The sequence below is a fragment of the Sitodiplosis mosellana genome, unplaced genomic scaffold (assembly GCF_009176505.1).
Source record: "Sitodiplosis mosellana isolate CC-2019 unplaced genomic scaffold, AAFC_SMos_1.0 Smas_scaffold_21, whole genome shotgun sequence".
NCBI classification, from domain to species: domain Eukaryota; kingdom Metazoa; phylum Arthropoda; class Insecta; order Diptera; family Cecidomyiidae; genus Sitodiplosis; species Sitodiplosis mosellana.
Genome location: NW_022595263.1, coordinates 486,071 through 500,486, shown reverse-complemented (window position 1 = coordinate 500,486; position 14,416 = coordinate 486,071). Strand labels below are relative to the sequence as shown.

At 36.4% G+C, this 14,416-nt stretch overlaps 3 protein-coding genes across 5 annotated transcripts in view; 1 reads left to right on the top strand and 2 right to left on the bottom strand.

Annotated features, from left to right (window-relative positions):
• LOC129568713 (homeotic protein proboscipedia) overlaps positions 1-4,185 on the top strand; it is a 36,102-nt gene extending 31,917 nt beyond the window's left edge. The window contains exons 2-6 of the mRNA XM_055446958.1: positions 289-446; positions 627-741; positions 855-1,010; positions 1,083-1,252; positions 1,388-4,185. Coding sequence (XP_055302933.1) covers positions 289-446; positions 627-741; positions 855-1,010; positions 1,083-1,252; positions 1,388-2,533 — 1,745 coding nt within the window. The 3' untranslated portion in view covers positions 2,534-4,185. The remainder of the gene's footprint in view (positions 1-288; positions 447-626; positions 742-854; positions 1,011-1,082; positions 1,253-1,387) is intronic.
• Positions 4,186-4,347: 162 nt separating this feature from the next.
• On the bottom strand, positions 4,348-10,499 carry LOC129568595 (pH-sensitive chloride channel 2-like). 2 transcript variants are annotated; one of them, XM_055446679.1, is made up of 8 exons: positions 10,260-10,499; positions 8,087-8,644; positions 6,442-6,551; positions 5,948-6,352; positions 5,724-5,882; positions 5,318-5,661; positions 5,085-5,237; positions 4,348-5,017 (listed from the first exon to the last, which is right to left on the bottom strand). In XM_055446679.1, the coding sequence occupies exons 2-8, from the start codon at positions 8,545-8,547 to the stop codon at positions 4,724-4,726; spliced, it is 1,926 nt and encodes a 641-aa protein (XP_055302654.1). In that variant the 5' UTR covers positions 8,548-8,644; positions 10,260-10,499; the 3' UTR covers positions 4,348-4,723. The 2 variants fall into 2 exon arrangements, with proteins under 2 accessions (XP_055302654.1, XP_055302655.1); XM_055446680.1 differs by lacking the exon at positions 10,260-10,499 and adding an exon at positions 10,113-10,234.
• Positions 10,500-12,547: 2,048 nt separating this feature from the next.
• LOC129568603 (aurora kinase C-like) lies at positions 12,548-13,861 on the bottom strand. Of its 2 annotated transcripts, XM_055446687.1 has the most exons (4): positions 13,376-13,861; positions 12,988-13,276; positions 12,845-12,915; positions 12,668-12,744 (listed from the first exon to the last, which is right to left on the bottom strand). In XM_055446687.1, exons 1-4 carry the CDS (start codon positions 13,778-13,780, stop codon positions 12,733-12,735), a joined length of 777 nt encoding a protein of 258 aa, XP_055302662.1. In that variant the 5' UTR covers positions 13,781-13,861; the 3' UTR covers positions 12,668-12,732. The 2 variants fall into 2 exon arrangements, with proteins under 2 accessions (XP_055302661.1, XP_055302662.1); XM_055446686.1 differs by having other exon boundaries at positions 12,548-12,915.
• Positions 13,862-14,416: the final 555 nt, after the last annotated feature.

Genomic DNA, 14,416 nt, shown 5'->3' with positions numbered 1-14,416 from the left:
GAATTGATTCTTTCTTTGTTTTTCACTCCCTGAATCGTCTATTTGTTTCCAGTATTAAGCTATCGTCTTCATTTTTAATCGAATCGATAAATTATTTGTCAATTTCAGACAATTCGAAATGCTTCCCATTCTCTCGATTCCAACATTGAAAATGAGAAAGGAAGAAAGAGAAAAAAAACCCTTGGAGTTGTTCAATTTTCTTTAGTCGATTTACTCTTTTATTTTGTCTGCATTTCCATTCAACTGAATTAATTTTGCCCGCGTCGCGTTTTGTTTTTATCTTTGCAGCTGAATTCGTTGCCGAGAATGGATTGCCACGTCGACTGCGCACCGCGTACACAAACGTTCAATTATTGGAATTGGAAAAGGAATTTCATTATAATAAATATTTATGTCGACCACGACGAATCGAAATTGCAGCAAGCTTAGAGCTTACAGAACGACAGGTAAACTTGCAATTGGCATTTCGAAAAAATTTCATTTTAAATTCCCATGGCCATACCGCGAAACGTAATTGAAATTGTCCTCAATTTTGTGTTTGCGGTTCGTTTGGTGTTTTTTTTTCTGGGGATTGATTGCGAAACAAAAGTTTTACATTTTAATGACTTTCGAAAATTGATTTTCAGGTGAAAGTATGGTTTCAAAACCGCCGAATGAAACACAAGCGACAAACATTGTCCAAAACCGACGAAGAAGATAATAAAGATAGTCTCAAAGGTGACGATGATAGTCAGCCAGGCAGTAAGTATTCTTTTCTCCAATTTGATTCAGTTAATCAATCGATTCGAATGTACTTTCATTCAAATTGGAATTACTTTCACAACACTTTACTAACATCGACACAAACTATTTAGAAGATGCCCTAACTCCAGACTCGAGCTCGAAGAAATCTTGCCAAGGATGTGAACTACCGTCGCACGACATTCCCGATTCCACATCGAATTCACGTGGTCACAACAATAACACACCAAGTGCCACCAACAATAACAATAACAAAAGCCTTGGTAACGGTAAGGAAACCTTGAACGCACACATGGAAGATGTCATAAGCTAATTGAAATTCATTGTAATTATTCAATTAGTTACACCAAACTCTTCGTTGGACACGCCGATTTCAAGCAATAACAACAGTGGAAGCAATCATATTAAGGGCAGCACCATCATCAGCGCTGACTCCAGTGTCGCATCGAGCATTAGTCTTGACGAGGACGAAGAAAGCCCAACTAAGGTTAAGAAAAAGGACGAACATCATGTAAGTATTTCATTCGAAATGGAGTTAAATTGCTAGAGCAAAGCGAAAAGTGGAATAAATGAAAAAAAAACTCCTTTGTTATGGCCTTTAAAATAGAAAAATTTAAATGAAATTTTATTTTCTTTGCATATACAGGTATTAAAGAAGGAAATGCCATTAGGAAATGCGAAAAATCCATTTTACAACAATTTCGAAATGCAGCAACGTCGCGATATTTCGTCAGATCAATTTTCATTGCCATCAAATCTAGCAAATGTGCAAGCAACACCGCCGCCGCCACCGGCATCGAATAATAGTGCCATTCACAACAGCAACTACGGTCCAGCTCAAATGTTGATGAAACAAAATCAAAATAATGCTAAAAATCGATTCCCCAACGCAAACGCTGCCGATGCATACTATGGCAGCGGTTATTTTGGCAAACAGTCGAATCCATCGATTGATTACTATGGCAAATATGAGGTTGAATTCGCAGCTCATCAGCAAAAAGGTGCGCTGCCGAATCAAATATCTGCATTTAATCAACAATCGAAGGCTGATTTTGCCGACACAAAACCGCCGGCCGATTTTCATCACGTTAAAGGTGAAATTCATCACGGCATCAAACCCGAATTTGTGCAACAACAACATCACAAAAATATCGAATTCCACCATGGAAAAGCACCGAACTTCCATATAAACCATCAAAACTTTTACAATCATCACGCTGCACCACACGTCACAAATGTCGATGGAGCGCATCAAGTACCATCAATGCAGTACAATGCAAACCAATACTTTCCAAATGAGTATGGAGCAAATAACGACCTAGATGCACCGGCTGCCTACTACGAACAGAAAGCGGCATCGGCTCAACAAAGCTATTATGAGAACATGTACAACGCAGGCGGTAACATTGCTGGAGAGTTCCATAGCGTTAATAATGCCGCGTACGCAACGCCATCTAACGGACAATTGCCGGGTGATCATTGCGATAGCTTTATGTATCCACAGTACTTTGAAGGGAATCATCATGATTCGAATGTTTCGGTTTCGTTGCAATCGTCGCAAGCACAGGCACAGGCCCATAATCACATCGCACACGGGCATAATCCAACACATCAAAATCAACATTTTAATCATGCCGTCGGCGGTCCACACTATCACGGTGCACAACAACATATTAATGGCAACCAACATATTTCGGCTTCACCTATGGACAACTCCAATAGCTCATCCGATTTTAATTTTTTGAGCAACATAGCCAATGATTTCGCACCGGAATACTATCAATTAAGTTAGTTAGAAATGAGCTTTCGACCGAATCAATTTTGAATGCGAATCGATTCTGAGCTGCTGAAGTGATGAGCGGTTCGAGGGGACGAGCATACAATTTCCACTCTAAATTCATAGTTCGTGCATGTGCAGGGTCAAGCCAAATACATGTTTCGAACTAAATCAGGAGTTGATTATATTCAGAAATTTATATCGTTAGTTCTGATACTTTCGAATCCTTCGCTGCGCAGTCATCAAATTGCATATATTCCCGAAAATGCTCACTTAATTTTAGTTGCTAGAAAAGAAACTTGTACATATTTCAACGGCACATGAAATCTATGCGCGAGAAGCGGAAACATTATATTTTCCAAGTTCCACAAAGAAATGCCTAGCATTGTTTTGTTTGTTCAACATTTTTGTATTGTGGTAAAAAAAAATTACAATTTCATACGATTTGATTTCAAAGAAAAAACAATAATTTTACCCAGTTTTATATGTTTACGATTTTGATAACCAGACAATTCTTCGAAAACGTTTATAAAAATGATTTTTTTTTCTTCATCCGAATGGTTTTTCAATTCGTCTCGCGCATAGAGCTGCGGCTATAAATAGAATATTATCATTAAATTTAGCTTCATTTGGCTTTTATCGAGAGTTAAGTTAATTAAGTAATCATCATACACACAGCTGAAGTAAACAACAATTTACATCGTTGATTTACTCTTATGATACAAACTTTGTGTATATTTGATACGGTCATGGAAAAAAGTTGGAATGAATTATTGAGTTTCGACTCTGAACGGTTTTTTTCTCTCTAGAAATGATTGTAATTTTTTGGGGGCTTTTTAAAAAGTGGAACTGTTATCGTGTATTTTTTATGTTTACTTTGTTAGTGATTTCATGTTAAATGCAAACTTCTGTTAATCTATAATAAGATGTAAGAGAGTCTCGCATATTGTTGAACGTTCACATGGAATGAGATTTGTGCATGGGTCATTTGGAAATGTTTTCGACCGGTCAAGTTCACTGAAATCCTCACAAGTCTTTTGTCTAGTTTTCGAATGCCATACGATTTGTCACCGCATTATGACGAATGAGAAAGCGCATCTCATTCACACAAACACACACACACACACTTACACCGTTGAGATTCGGCTTAATCAATGAAATACGTAATATTTGATATTGAATAAACTTTGTAGCTCTTACTCTTGCATCACTTTTTCTAAATTCGTGTAAATATTTGACAGTCTAAAATCATGGTATGAATACAATTTTAAATATAAACCATCTCTTTGGTAGGAAAATTTATCGGTGTAAATGTATGCTTAAAGGGATACACATAAAATACAGAATACACATGGACAAAACCAATCTAACTCTATTTCGCGATCATAAAATTGTCTTTGGAATCTAGCAAATAAGGAAATCGAACTCACTCTATAGAAATTATGTAATATTTTATGGTATTCTCACACAGCTGAAATTAGATTTTACTCTGTAAAACTATTCCTATTTCGAATAGCATTGATAGTGCTAGCAAATCAAAATATCTTTCTCTAAAATGAACATTAACTAATAATCTTAATTCGAATATGGATCCACTTTAGACAAATTTCAAATATACTTAAATGCAAAATAAAGCATCATTTAAAGATATTAATATGAAAAATATACTCACACTTCGTTTCAATTTGATGAATTCAGCTTCACAACGATGTCAATGACATACTCACACATAGTAATGATTAATGGAGAATCTTGTCAAGATTCATTCACTCAGCAAGTACAGCCTTCAATCACAATTGAATGAAGAGTGTTGAATGAAACTCATTCGATTGAGATAGAAAGTTTTGGTATTTATTTGAGGTAAGAAAGGCACTATTTGCTTTTTCAAAAGAATATTTGGTACTTTAAACAAATAGATTCAAAATTAAGTAAAGTTAATTGACTCTAGTTAGCGTCTTTTTTCATCAAGATAGTTTTTTGCGTAAAATAACTCAATTTGCTTTGAATGCACGATGGTAACTTAATGAGAGATGATTTTGGCGAGGGGTTCATTTTTAGTATGAATCGAAATGGAACAAATGTTAATTGAATAGAGGTGTCACATACATTTTAAAACATATTTTGAAATGGTCTAAGCTAAGTACAGGCTAATTTTGTGAATCGAAATTATTCGTAGATCATTTTTTCGGTGTGGAAACGAGCGTTTTACAAATAGTAAACGAAAGTCCAATAGAATATGTTGAATACGAAGAAGGCCGAAGGGAATAGCACACGTGCTCGCCGATCAATCCAGTAGGATATTTCTTGTGGTGTCATCGTTGTCCAACCCTGTCTAATATTCGGATCGGGCGATGCACAGTTGGTGTGGCTCATCTGTAACGTTGTACAACTGGACGATGGCTCCATATTTACACTGATATTGTTGCCATTCTCCTGCATCAAATCGTCCATACTTTGTGTGGTTGTTATCGTTGGTATCTTATTATTATTCGGGAAAGACTAAAAGAAAAAAATTAGTTTGTATTCTGAGCTCAATCGCAGATATCGAAAAACGATGATGACTCACATGAACCGTTAAATAATTATTAAACGTGTTGTTATTCGCCGGTTTATTGCCTTCAAGACTTGAACAAGAGCGTGACTTTTGCAGATTTGTTCCCATATCTTTGCGTGTTGGCCTTGGCGTCAACGTCGACTTTAGAATATATTTGCTGTTTACCTGCACGGAGAGATTGTCATTTGCGATACGTTGAAAAAAAAACTGTGAATGATAAATATGAAACCTGAATGAATGTGTACCTTTTTGAGTTCGATATTGTTCTTGCGTCGCCAAATCGTATTGACGAACGCAAATTCGACTAAGCTTCCAAAAATGAAAAAACAACAACCAAGGAACCAAACTTCCGACATTTTGATGTAGCTGACCTTTGGAAGAGTTTTGCCTTGTGCTGATGCCAACGTGATGAACGTCAACATAGTGCTGGTTCCTAACATAATTCGTGGTGGCGATGCATCTGCTTGCAACCAGAATGATACCCATGAAATGGAAACGATCATAATCGACGGCAGGAAATAATCCATTAGATAATATCCCATCTCTCTTGCCAAATGGACTGTGAAACTCAAAGAGCTATAGCGTCCGGCTAAAAAAATTGATGAAACAATTACAATCGAACATTCTTTTAAATGTTAGATTTGTCCTTACTAAATGCGCCGTGTCTCAAGTCACTTAAATCAGCGTTAATCGTTGTTTCATTTGTCCACATGTTTAACAGAACATATTCAGTGAGATGCAATTCAGGTGCCAATGTGATTGGTGACTTTTCTTCCCAGTGTAATTCCAGCTCAGTCGTGTTGTACATCCCTGAATAGCCGAAATTTAGATTAGCTTAACCTTCGCTTTAGAAAAAAGGATTTGAATTTACTTACAACTCTCGAAGACTGTACTGCATTTTTGTTCGTCAAAGGGGAACTTTTGCAAATTCATCCAGCAGTGAAGTGTCGCTTGAATACGTGTCGAAACAATGACAGTTCCATCGGGTGAAACTGAAGTTAGCACGTCTTTTTCAGCCGTTCCAAGTACCGACGAAGCTCGTTCATTTGCCAAGAAAATGTGTGGCGTCCAAAGGGAATCGCGTAATGCACTCTGGCCCACTATCGGTTCACTACGTTTCGGTGCAACTTTACGGAATACCAATCGGGGGTCGACATATCGCATTTGGAGCAATGCATGCAATTTGAACTGGAGATCATGCGCTTCCAAATTTTGCATGAAATAAATATATGCGCGTGTGTATACGGAAATTGGCCTTCTCGTTCCATTTGTACTGTACGCTGTACAAAGAAAATGATTACAAAATAATAATTATTTACATCACCAATAGCGCCTTATACATATTGAACATATGTTGGTAAACACTTACAGACTGGTCGCTCCAGACGATCATATCGGCAAGTGTGTGTAAGCCGCTTAATAAGCTGCGTTTGCGATAAATTGTCAGCATCCTGTAGCGAAGGGCAATCCGGTTCCGAACTACCAATATTCGAAAAAATGCAATTGAAAATCAGATTATTTTTGGGTCCACGAGGAATGGATCTCAAACTTATATCTTATCTGTGCACGTAAATTTCCCTGTTTACAAATTAAATAAGTGTTCTATAAATTCGCAATTCAACTATTTCGTCGTCTTTTTGCTATACCGAGACAAATATTTGCTCGAAGCAAGTCGTGTTACTTGGTTCTATATCTAAATCTAAGTAAATTTTCTTGTAGAAAATAATTTTCACTGATTTCTTTACAAACAAAAGGCTTTGTCGTTTTTATCACAACATTCTGCGATGTTCTGCATGTAATCAGTGTAAGTAAATCTGTTTTAAATGCGAATTTATCGTTATAAACCTTGTGTTTAACATACACTCAACTCGTTGGGTGTCAACAAATTTCACATCTTATTTATATACTCGTGGCAAACACATCGCGATCGCAGAAAAGTAAAAAATAATGTGCTGTACAGTGATCTCATTTTTTGAGTTAATGCCGAGACACAATCGGAATAATCGTTTGGGCTTAATTTTGACTTAATTTTTTTATTAAGAGCAAATTGTAAACGAAATGTGAGTCTTAAATGTTTTGTTGCAGTCGTATGCAAATACGCGGGAATACAAATTGGCTCATTTTATTCAGCTCGCTTGCAAATGAAGGTTCAACTTTTTTTTGTACATCATTGAGAAGAAGTTAATGAATATTATTTCACGACAATGTCAGAACTACTACATAAGAATGATGAATGAACTCACAGAAACCGCTATAATATTCCGCCGAGAAAATGTCACAGATTTATTTCATTCGTCAAATTGATATAGGAAAAAAACATAAAATGCTAAAGACTCTAATTTTAGATCGAATTTTATGTGTGGTTTGATATCAACGTTGATCGTATGCGTGTTCGTGCACTCAATACCCATGTGTTTGAGAGCCAGAGCCAAAGCAGGAGAAATGATCGATAAACACTGTGTTACAACATGAAATGAACTTGGTTACCTTGCCATTGATACACATAATACAAAAGCGACAGTAACCGCGAGAACCGCGTCAATCAATCGATCGAACAAGCAAGCGTACAATTAGTATAGCACGAGCGACACAGCAAATATCGTGGAACCGACGATCGAATTCAACGCAAACTCCATTCATTGCACTGACACAGTTATGTGCGTACGAATATTCATATAATATACACATTTAACATTGTTCAATCGTCAAATTAAGCAAATTTAATCGGAAATTGTTTATGCCGTTGGAAGGAAAGATATTTGCATGGATTTGCTCATTGAGTGCAATAAATTCGTTTATGACGCGCGAATTGTATGGAATGCTTTTCCATTGCATCACAGATTCTTATCATTGACTGAGAATTTATGTATGCAAAGCACGGATCATAAACTAAATACTTTTATGACAACAAAGATGATTTATTGCGTGTTAATTGCTTCTAATTAGTGGAACGTGCCCAGACTTAAGTAGCAGAGTGAAAGAATGTGAAGTTCAAGTTAGAGGAAAGCGCGTACCTGATGATGATTTGACCTTGCTTTTGCTTCGATTCCTTTTCGAGCTCCTTAATTGTTGCATTAACCGAAGCAGGTGGAATCAATTCCAATGGATTAGCGGCGGCCTGTGGAACTTCGGGTTCTGTAATTTCACCTTCCTTGATCGCACTGGAACCATTCGGTTGATTAATTACCACTTGCACAAATGGTGAAGCACTTTTATTGGATTCTTCTTTTAGCGAATGACTCGGTGTCGATTCGTGCGGCTGTTGCGATGAATATAGGTCGATTATCACTTTTGATTCATTCACGGTTACATGTTCTGGTTCGTTTAGCCGATAAGCTGTCGCATCGTTTTCTTTGTTAGATGTGTCATCGAGATCATCATTTGTTTCACTTGTTTGAAAAGCGGCTGCATTTGTTCGGCCTACAGCAAGGGTTATCACGAAAAATAACGGAACAACTCTCCACACAGATGCCATATTTTATGTACAATTTCTTATTGCTTCAATGTTTTCTTTTTTCAAACACAATTTCCGTTCTTATTCCACTATGATCATGAAACACATTTCGACGTATCTGCAATTGTAATTTGGCATTAATTTGCCTTTCTTTTCAAAAACACTCGAAACGAACAATGCAAAGCAGATTGGTTTGAATAAATAAATTCACAAATGGACTCAACAGAACGTTTTGTTTTGCTTACGATTAGAAATATTTCGTTCCTCAAATATAAAATATTTTACAGAAAATATTCGACTCAACATGCATACATTCGAACAATGATCGCGAAAAGAAGGAAAATTACTGAAAGTGTTTCATAAGAAGTTAAATGGGTTAGATGAGAAGTGGCCCATTCGAAAGAAAAATTTGCATAAAATTCTCAGCAGCTAAATGAAGAGGGTCATAGGGTGGCAGAGGCGAACGAGCGAGATTGCAAATGCATTTTGTTATGAATTTATGCAACAAAATGGTGAGGGTTACATGCTGAGAGAGGTAAATGAACTTGTGCGTAAAACGGACGGTTTAGATATGATATTAGTTATATCCAATATCTTTTCAGCAAGTAATTCGCATCTCCGTGTAGTCGCTACGGTAATTACACATCATACGGACTATTTTGATTTATGGCCAAGATCTTATATGGGTAAATAAGGGAGAACTTATATTGTTGCAGTGGTAAATACTGCAGTTTTTACATTTTAAAAGCTAAATTTACGTCCGCTATCGCGATGATCTTGTGCGAATCACTTTGATGGGCAATTATGAAATTGAATTGGTGCGATCATTTCTATACCTTGTGGCTACGTAATTTTTTTCTCTCTTGTATTTACGAAAATGGAAAGCAAAATGGGATAAAAACACAAGCAAAACCATTCGCAAGAAATGAATAACGAAAAAAGACCAGTTGCTCGTATGAATCGAATTAGACGACAATTGAGCAAATATTTGCCGAAAAGATAAAAAGCAGAAAAACAGTAAATAGATTTTGACGGTCTCGCTTTCAGTGGAAAGACAATGAAAATAGAGCCTCTGATAAAAAAAGAAGATAATGGGCCGGGTACACAGATGAAAGAGAAAAATATTAATCGATGTGACTAATCAAATGCGATGCCATCATATCACATTTCAAATAGACATTTGTTGATCATAATTTTCATTATTTGATGAAAAATATGGCAGGCTCTTCGTTTTCAATATTAATGAAGATCATATTTGTCGTCTGTTCAAACATGACGATCATTGAATTGTGACGTAAATGAAACGATATCTTTGAAAAATATACCGAAAATAGATTTATTGCATTAGTCTCATTGTTCTTATTGAGGCTTAGTATCGGCTATAGAATTCACAGCACTTTGATTAACTGGAATAGTTAAGAAAACCAAAATTTTATGGCTATCGACAAAACCACAATAGCAATTGTAATAAGTTTTTTTTCTGCTACCAATTTCCAGTGAATAGACACGGATTTGAGTTTTTTTTTAAATATCGATCATTCAATCAACAGGTGTTGGGCGTACAGCCAAGTTCAAGCTCAACTCACAGTTTCACACTCAATGTAACCTTTGTAATAATTCATTTTTGTCACAACTCTCTCAAGAAACGTGCAGCCAATAATTCAATTAAAGCGAGAGCAAACATTCTAAATCAAACCGAATGAAATCAAAACCCGTGCAATTCAGTCACTTACATTTTTTTCTATGACTTGTTTTGGAAATGCGAATGCACACAAACGAATGAAACGACCGAGCAAATTCACTAATTAAAAATAAATTCAATTCAATCGAACAAATAAAACATTCACTTATTAAGAAAAGTTTGTGCAGCGAATCGATTTTTGGGCTTGAGCTAGAGTGATTATTCCTTCTTGCAGTATTCGCAAAACTCAACTGACTGCTCAATTAAGAGCGTTACATTTGTTATAGGTATTAAAAACGGTTGGCGTTCAGGTTCCTTTATCTCTCTCGGTGTCTGTTTGTAGCAGGCGACATATCGCACACTCAGCTGAGTCAGCATACACACACAAGGTGATTCAATTTTATAAGATACAATCTGTATATCTGGAGTTTGCATTTGTTGTGTTTGCTCTTCTTTCGCTCTCTCTTTTCTCTCTACCTGTTTCTCGATATTTTTTCGCATTTATGATATGGGCGATTCCCATTTATGATACTAATGGATGAAAATATTCGCAATAATCTGAGGGAATCCAACGTCGGCAGAACAAACGGTGAGAGATGGTAACAGACCGAGTGTACATTGTACTTAACCCGATTTCATGTTAATCTAGCACTACTTGCTAATTACCATTTTCCAGCATTATTTCTTCTTCCAATTCCATCCCAAAATCACCGCACATTGGTTAAGGTTAAATTAATTATAGATTTTATTTGTCGAGCAAATATTTAAATGCGCCAATTGGTGTTCCAATTCAAAACCAACAGAAACCGCTTGAATTGAGTTTTGACTGTCTTTCCGTGAAAAATTCCAATATTTAGTCAATATGAAAGTGTGTTTTCCAGAACAGAAGCAAAACCCACTCAATTCATTTGATATTGCATCACTTCGGTGGAGACGACTACTTAAGAAGATTAATCGCATATCTCTTGTGTGTATTCAGAGAGTCATGTGACTCCCGTAAAACAATCAGATGAACTTGATCGCTTCAGCTGAAGTTCCGTGAAGAAAGAAGTGAATGGATGCCGTCAGAGTTTACGCATGAAGAGCTGCGCACCGGTTGGGTAGGGAGCAAAACGGCGTTTGCTACCGTGGCGCTAGGCTATTTCCATACATCGTATGTCTTTGGTGAATGATTTGGCCTTCATTCAGTACAAGGCTCCATCAATCACGTGACTTTTTTCTCTTTCATTTTTATTGTAAAAAAATGAATTTTTTTGATTTGTGTGTATACGCACTGAGTGTCTATTACGTCTTTGCAATGTTTTCAGTTCTCCGTAAGCTGAAAGATACAGTTGAGCCGTTGAGCTGTTGAGCATTTGAAAATAATTTCATAATTGTGACCATATAGGCAAAACAAATATTAACAATTTGTACAAACGTGATTCACGTCATCATGTGGCTCAAAATTTATACTGCATTTTTCGTTCAAACAAGACTTTAGCCACTAATTCGATCCACATTGTTTACACTTGATACTTGCGCACGTGGTTTTTGTCAATAACGGTTCCGTTGCAGTGACTCACTACACCCATTGAGTGTGCTGACAGCAATATGATACCGGAGAACCTATTTGGATATTGATTCAATGCCAAGTGTACTCTGTTGGTCAATGGCCGCTTTCTTTTTTGAAATAGCCAATAAGCAAATGTGTTCAGCAGATTCCGTTGGTTTTTGTTCTCTTCAGTTCAAAAAACTTTTGTAGTTACGTTCTGATATTTCCATTTAGTTTCATTCAAAGCAAATGAATTAAAATCATATAAATCTACAGATGGCACAATCATTCCAAAAAATTTCCTCTTATCTACAAATAAAACCAATCAGTTTCAAAAGCAAATATTTTACGAACGGTAAATTTCTCAACATATCAATTCAGCAAAATTCAGTTTAGTTTTCTTCACTCAAAAGTTCAAATGACCAAATGCTGTGTGTAGCAATACACAGAGGGCATCGGATGGAGTCAACTTGAAAGTTGGAAAGCACTCACGATATCCAAACATGAGATGGCGCTGTGTGAACAACTCAATGTATCCATTTACGAATCAACGATTGCAGCAGCATTTTCTACCTCACCTTTCCCAGTTATTTTTACTTTTGAGGCAAAATTTAATGAGCTTTGCTTGAATGCTAGACTTGGTTTTTGCGAGTTATTCGTCAAAATTAGAAAAAAGAAAAATTATTATCATTTATTATTTAATATAATGAAGATGTGAAAGCTTTGGTATAAACCGATTGTAATATTTTTTGTAATTCGGTTTTCTACCAACATATTCCAATGATAACATATCATATTGTTCCCAAAAACATATTTTTTCATACTTGTATATTTGAATAGCAATTTCTAAATCTAGCGATTTTATTTTAAACATTCATGTATATTTCGGAGCAATAAATCCAAGCTTATTGTGTATTAGCGATGACCCAGGGATGGTTCTTAACATCTGAAAGCGTCAAACGACACTGTGGATCCACAACTATCAGCCTTCTGATCAAATGTCTGGCTGTTTGTGAGAGAAAGTCAGGAAAAGGGTTGAAGTTAGCTTTAATTCTCTTCCAGTACTGATCATCTTTATTTTCTGACTTGAATGCCCATTCACCAACCAGGATATCATAGCACAATACGCCAAGACTCCATACATCGACTTCTTTTGAGTACGGTTCACCATTCATAACTATGATAAAATGAGAAAAAAAATGAAACATTCGCAAAGCCAAAAGGTACGAAAACGATATTTTGTACAAACTTTCCGGTGGTATATAATCAGGAGTTCCACAAATAGTTCTTCGTCGTTGGTTTTGTGCATTTATAGATAAACCAAAATCGGCGATTTTCAATTCATCGTTATATCCAAGCAGCAGGTTTTCTGGTTTGATATCACGGTGAATAATATCACGTTCATGCAAATAACTGAGCGCATCCGCACAGGAATAGATGCAACGTGCAGCAAATTTCTCATCAAAACGTTTCCCCGGCTGTTTATCCAATTTTTTGCGTAAATTGCCATTTGGTGCATGCTCCAAAATTAAATAAATCTATTTCAGTGAGATAAAAATATGCCCGTCCAATGAATGGCTATGTGTATTACCTCGTCACACTGAGTGTGAGTGTGAGTGTGAGTGTGTGTTTTGTACCTTTTTATCATCATGAAAATATCCATAAAATCGTAGAATGTTCCGATGACATAAGTCTCTTTGTATCCCAACTTCACGCCACACCATAATTTCAGCAGTCACATCACGCAATTGTTTTTTCATTGCATACGCATATTTCGTGGCTTTTTCACGCACCAAATAAACTTTGCCGTATTGTCCATGTCCCAGTCGGTGTTCAATAAGAAAATCTGATAACTTCCACGTTGTGTTCTGGGCTATTTTTTGTTCACTTTCCGAGCTAGATGCATGATTGTTGGTGCATCGACGCTTTTCAACGGCTGGAATTTGGACCGCCTCTGAGGACACACCAACGTCAGGCGATTCATCTACTTCACCTTGTTCTTTTCCTTTTTCTGTCTCATTTTTTCCTGAGTTTTTAAACATTTCTTGCAATATCCAACTATTTCACTGAGCAAAAGGTGACTTTCAAACCATGTATCATTTGCATGTTGATTTTCTATTACGTTTGTGTTTACTTAAGTTTGTTTTAATAGACTAATTGTCTTCTCTACAGATCAATCAATCGTATGTGATTAGAATCGTATTTTGATCGTACACCACGAAGTTTAATTTTTAAATAAATCGGCATGGTTCGTTGTATTTGGCTGCACCGTATAATTTTTTCAAATAAACAGTATTCATTTGATCAATACAACTCGAACAAATGAGTTGTTTCCTTGATGAAAGTTTCGTAACAATAAAAATACGAACTCACGAACAGATGATCAAAACCAGGGGCGATTCATACATTTTGTCGCTGCTTGCTATTGGTGTATTGCACAGTGTAAAGTACACATATACACTTTTTATTTTTCTTCACGCAAAATTTCAAACGATCAAATGCTGTGTGTTGCAATACACAGAGGGCATCGACTGGCATCGACTTGAAAGTTGCTAAGCACTCGCTATATCCGAACATGAGATGGCGCTGTGTGAACAGCTCAATGTATCCATTTACGAATCAATGATTGCAGCAGCATTTTCTAGCCCACTTTTTTCAGTTTTTTGTTTTGCTTTGAT

Excerpts from the sequence above, each read along its gene's own strand:
- LOC129568595 (XM_055446679.1), bottom strand. The coding sequence starts at position 8,547 with ATGGCATCTGTGTGGAGAGTTGTTCCGTTATTTTTCGTGATAACCCTT. Across the intron at positions 6,552-8,086 it reads CAAGGTCAAATCATCATCAG|TTCGGAACCGGATTGCCCTT; the intron begins GTACGCGCTTTC and ends GAATATTGGTAG. Across the intron at positions 6,353-6,441 it reads TCGTCTGGAGCGACCAGTCT|CGTACAGTACAAATGGAACG; the intron begins GTAAGTGTTTAC and ends TTCTTTGTACAG.
- LOC129568603 (XM_055446686.1), bottom strand. The coding sequence starts at position 13,780 with ATGTTTAAAAACTCAGGAAAAAATGAGACAGAAAAAGGAAAAGAACAA. Across the intron at positions 13,277-13,375 it reads ATTTTCATGATGATAAAAAG|ATTTATTTAATTTTGGAGCA; the intron begins GTACAAAACACA and ends TCACTGAAATAG. Across the intron at positions 12,916-12,987 it reads TGATTATATACCACCGGAAA|TTATGAATGGTGAACCGTAC; the intron begins GTTTGTACAAAA and ends ATTTTATCATAG.